The following is a 5,118-nucleotide window of genomic DNA, read 5'->3' as shown; positions in this document are numbered from 1 at the left end:
AGCGCAGCGCCGGCCGAGTTCGCCATTATGTTGCGACACTGGCTTGCCGCAGTTGCCGCGACGAAGTTGCCGCCGCCCACCAACCCCTCCATGTTCTTGTTCAGGTCGTCCAGGTTGTTATCATACACAAACATTACCGTGTCCGTTGGCCAGCGAGTGTTTAGGACCAGGGAGGCTGTCATAAGCGCTCCTTTACCCAGTCTGCTCGCGTCTGTTGCGGTTTTCTCTCACTTTTTCCGGTCCTGTGCGGTAAACTGCTACACTGGCTGAATGATGGGGAGTGGTGCGTATTTATTCTTTTATGATCGCTGGCCCTCCTACACACAGCTCAGATAATTCACATGTACCGTGACGCGCACTGTCGTAGCACACGTGTGTTGCCGGTGCTTGCTCGGAGGCAAGGACTCCCGGGACCCGGTCGGACTTTGGATTACATCCCAGCCGCAGCCTTGACGCAACAAGCAAGAACCAGGGAAGGAGGGAGGGCGCGTGTCGATTGGATGAGACACAATAATCACGTGATGGGACAAGAGGAAAAAAGCAAAAGAAGAGACTTGTTAGGGATTGTCAGTCAAAGAAAATATTTTTATGAGGCTCGAGCTGTGGCACAAGAAGCGCAGCAGGTTTGGTTCAGCTTCCTGAACATGCTGCTCTGCCTCTGACAGCTGCGTTATGTCAGACTGGAAACTGCCAGTGCCACAGAAAGAAAACATCTCAAGCGCGCGCTTTTGCAAACGGTTTTGCCAATACGTGAACAACAGATTGGTTTCGGCCTATGATTCATTTATTAAAAAATCTTGGCTGCCTGCAGTGCGAGTAACATGCAGCAGACACGATGAACATAGGAAATAAAATAGTTATCAGAAACTGACATCAATACTAAAAGTAAATTTACGATCTTCTGTTATATACATGGTATTTGAGGTCTAGAGTAAAATGCTTAATATTAGTTATGATATAATTATATTTAAAGACTTCAGTTGTAATTGGTGCTGCCACAAGTATTAAAAACTTAAGCGTTGTTTTCAGAAAGAGCTGTATTAAAACAGCTGTAGCCGACTGGACCTCTACGTGCCTTCAACGTGTCTGGATGTGGACGGATTTGTGAAATATGGATTTGTTTGAATCTTCGTTTCATTTCCTGCTCACAGTTTTTGGTCTCAGATCGCACCGTATGAAATGGATTCACAATTTTCTTCCTTAAATAACTTTAAGGCATTCACGGATAAATCCCTTTATTTATCCGCACTGTGCACGCAGAACTCGTCTTCATGGATGGACTGTCACCGTGTACACACATTTACAACAACGAGAGATGTGTGAGAAGTGTGTTCCCTTAATGTTGACAATGAACACGCAAAAAGTGGGAAGTCATCCAGTGAGAGTGATTGCAAACGAGGCCCGGTGTTGTCAGTAGTGATATGTTAGTGTTGCTATACAGCTTTAACGCGTGGACCCCTTTGTCCTCTAGTTCGTCTGTAAAGAAAACGTGTCTACTCAGTTTGTGTGATGCTTTAAGAAGCTGCGTTTTTCCATATTACTTCAGTTGGAACGTTTTAACTTAAAGATTATTTGACCTTTTTTACATCATACCGCCTACATTATTTTCTCAGTCTGTGGGAACCATGAAATTATGAGTAATCTCTGCGTCTGGATAAGGCTGCAATAACAATAACAGTGGCAGTGGCAGAGCTGAAGAGGTGAAGCTGAGCCGCGCTGCTGTCAGTCAAAATAGGTTAGCTTTTATTTTATTATTTCTTAATTAACTCTTGCATTTTTTGTTTGATTCACTGAGGAACCCGTATTGATATGTTGTTGTTGTTATTCTATTTAGGGACCCGAAGAAGTCCATGTTTATGTAGGGCAGAGTCGTTGGCACACATCACCCAGGCTTTTGCATTAGATGTTATTTTACGCAGCGCTCGGCACTAGTGAGCGGAAGCAGGTGGAAAGGGACCCCTGGAGGCAGTGAGGATGTCTTTCTGTTCTACAGAGGAAGCAGCTAAATTTCAATTTAAAGCTTTAGGCTGTTCCATATTTTTTCCTATGATGAAAAACGAAGCCATATAACCGTTTAGGCCTCGTCCAAATTGTTGCTTCTACATATCTTATTTATTCTATTTCAATTTTCTCTCACGGCAAATAAACAATGTGTGTGCAACAACATTAAATAAACGAAATAAAATCATGTTTTAACCGGAGGTCAGCTTTTTGACATTCGCTTATGAATATCGCGAGAGGTGACTGAAAGCGCCAGGAAAAATCTAAATCAGTAGGCGTTTTATTTTATTTCATTTATTTAACTTTAATGAAACGACTGTTCCCACAGATAAGAATAAAGTTTCATCTTAAGGGGTTAATAATAATAATGAGAAATGTATGTATGAAGTATGTGTGTACGCCTGTGGGCTTTGGGGGGAAGTCAGGCTTCAAAACATGTACCAGTAATGTTAACTGTGAAGCGATATACAGTAGAAGAGTTCAATGTTTTTATTGGCTGGGAGTGAGTGTGACTGAATCATCTCTGTCAAGGTCTACTGTGTGTGTGCACGCGCGTGTTGTTTCCCTTAAGGCCTGAGTCACACAACTGCTGCTGCTTTAAAACTGTCCGCATTGAATTGACCCTGAAGTGTTCAAACAGCAGACAAACATAGACATCCATGCGCACACATGCACACACACACCACCTAGACATTCCGTCTCTCCCTCTCTCATTGTGCGGTCCGCTGTGGGGGTCAGTCTGGACCCTGAGTGTCAAGGTCAAGTTTAACACGGGAAGAGAACGGGGCAGGAGAGGGGGGCGCAGACAGAGACAGACGGATGTAACGAGCTCAAGTTCAAGTGCACCTCACATCCTGCAGCTCCTTCTGTTTATGTGCTGCCGTGCAGACGACACAGGAGACGCCATGGGTAGCGGTACGGCCCAGTATAACCAGTACAACCGGTATAGAGCCAAACATTCACTGTTGCTCATTTAATAAATCATTGACCAAACTAAAACACAAGCAGAAAGTACTCATCTGTTTGAAAGAATCTGAAGAACAGCACAAAGGTCTTTTAACCTTCCTTCATATATGAGACTATAATAACCCCGTCAACATATTATCAAGACATCCGGGTCAAATAAATGGCAGCATTTGTGAGCAAAACATGTGACTCTCCCGCTATACGTTTACGTACATGGGTAAGGTATCGACATTTCGTTATGATTGTAGACGCATAACGGAAAGTTCCAAGGTCTTGTTTGACATGACAGCGTGACTGTATGGATAAAGGTTCAAAAGTATTAGTAAAGGGATTTATTGCTGTTTTCACATCTAATGATGAGGGCTTTTGAGGTGGGTACACTTACACAGCTTCTCATTTCTTGTAGTCTATGAAGTGATTTTGTTGTCATTAGGCAGGCTGCCATTTCTCTGGATCTCCAGCTGCTGTAAGGAAACACAGCTGATAACCTGCCTACAGCAGAGAAACCTAATGATCCAGGCTGGGAGTGTTTGAGGCTATATAATTCTAAGATATGCGGACCTAAGACACAGCTCTGACGATAAAAGTAAGGACTGTAAAGGGATGGCAAGTAAGATGGCAAGTACGATTTCGAGCTGTCAGTTACTACAAAAGCGCAGTCAACAAAAGCAGATAGTAATAATAAAATATGTTTATTCGAAAATATAGCCAGCAGTGTGTAGGCCTACAGCCTGCATGGCCTAATTATTGGCACAATGACACAGAACATATACTGTATGTGTGTGTATATGAATTATAAAATAACCTACAATCGGTTATGCGTAAACCCCTCCACCACTAGGAGAGATTATTTATATTATTTATATAACTGCTCATAGCCTATAGGACTGATAACACTAAAATTCACTGACATCGCAAATGCTGAGAAAGTTTTGGTGTCTTGAATTTGCATCTCTACCCTGCATTGTTGACAGCGCTGTAGCCAATAATAACTGCATTATCATACATTATTACTCATTAGTGTTTTACCACATGAAGAATACACGAAAGTCTCGTCGCCGTTTTATTCAGACATTCTAATCTGAAAAGCTGCTGACCAGAATCCACAGAACATCCGTTTCGTTAGCCTGATTGGTCTAGATTGTTTTATACTGTCAGTATCAGTTCAAGTCAGTTGAGTTCAGTGAAATACTTTTGTTCCATTCCTCAAAGTATAATTTAAGGCAAGTCGTTTACAAAATACTGCACAAAATTCATTCCCACATATTAAAATAGGCCAGTGATAATAAGAAGACAGCTAATTCAAAAACGTGCCCAGTGATACATTGATTTTTAAAAAACGCGTACGGTATGTTTAAGAGGCAGTAAGAAACATGTCAAGTCTTATCTGCATATTTGCGTTTTTGTTTCTCCAGCTGCGCACTGAATTAGATAATTTAATATATTTTACTCGTCTTGAAAATAGCCTACAAAACTTTGCACGCATTGCTTAGTTGCCAGTTTTGTTTGGGTAATATTTGTGGAGACACGTGTCTGTGCGCAGGCCCGGCCCTAACCAATTTGGCGCCCTAGGCAAGATTTCAGGTGGCGCCCCGTTGCATCGCAGTAAACTCCACTACTAGTGTATATACTCATAAGAAACGTAATAGCTTTGTCTTGGACATTCTTTTATTTAAATAAAGCAATTGCACATTCAAAATACTTAGAAAGAATTAAAGAAACAAATACAAAAAAATGAACTGAACATATGAAATACAATATAAATAGCTTACATAAAGTACCTATTAATACTCCCAAAATAAAAAGTGTAAACAAGTGACATTAACTTAAAAATACAATATAAATACGGCACTGTGCAAAATAAGATATTAAAGAAACGAGTAGGCACAAAAAAATACAAGGATTTAAATAAAAATAAAAAGATGATCTTACAAAGACCTCTAGTGGTGTTTTTGGTACTGCCGTAACTTAAAAACTACACCATCACCTCCTCAATCTCACATAACCTGCTACAGCTTTACTCTCCTGGTTTTTCTTGCAGCAAAGTCATCTACAACATCATCATATGACAACTGATTTGAGACCACATGGTTTATGCTTATAATGGCAAGTCCACTGAGACGTTCTTGCATCATAGTAGATCTCAGGTAA

The 5,118-nt window shown here is 41.1% G+C and overlaps 1 protein-coding gene across 1 annotated transcript in view; it reads right to left on the bottom strand.

The window, feature by feature from the left end:
• Window positions 1-423, bottom strand: part of hoxb13a (homeobox B13a) — a 2,839-nt gene extending 2,416 nt beyond the window's left edge. Inside the window, exon 1 of the mRNA XM_020608290.1 lies at window positions 40-423. Within this exon, the coding sequence (XP_020463946.1) occupies window positions 40-182 (143 nt within the window). The 5' untranslated portion in view covers window positions 183-423. The remainder of the gene's footprint in view (window positions 1-39) is intronic.
• Between the last annotated feature and the right edge of the window lie 4,695 nt (window positions 424-5,118).

Source organism: Monopterus albus, unplaced genomic scaffold, assembly GCF_001952655.1.
Source record: "Monopterus albus unplaced genomic scaffold, M_albus_1.0 scaffold92.1, whole genome shotgun sequence".
Lineage (NCBI taxonomy): Eukaryota > Metazoa > Chordata > Actinopteri > Synbranchiformes > Synbranchidae > Monopterus > Monopterus albus.
This window is presented reverse-complemented; position numbering and strand designations above follow the sequence as displayed.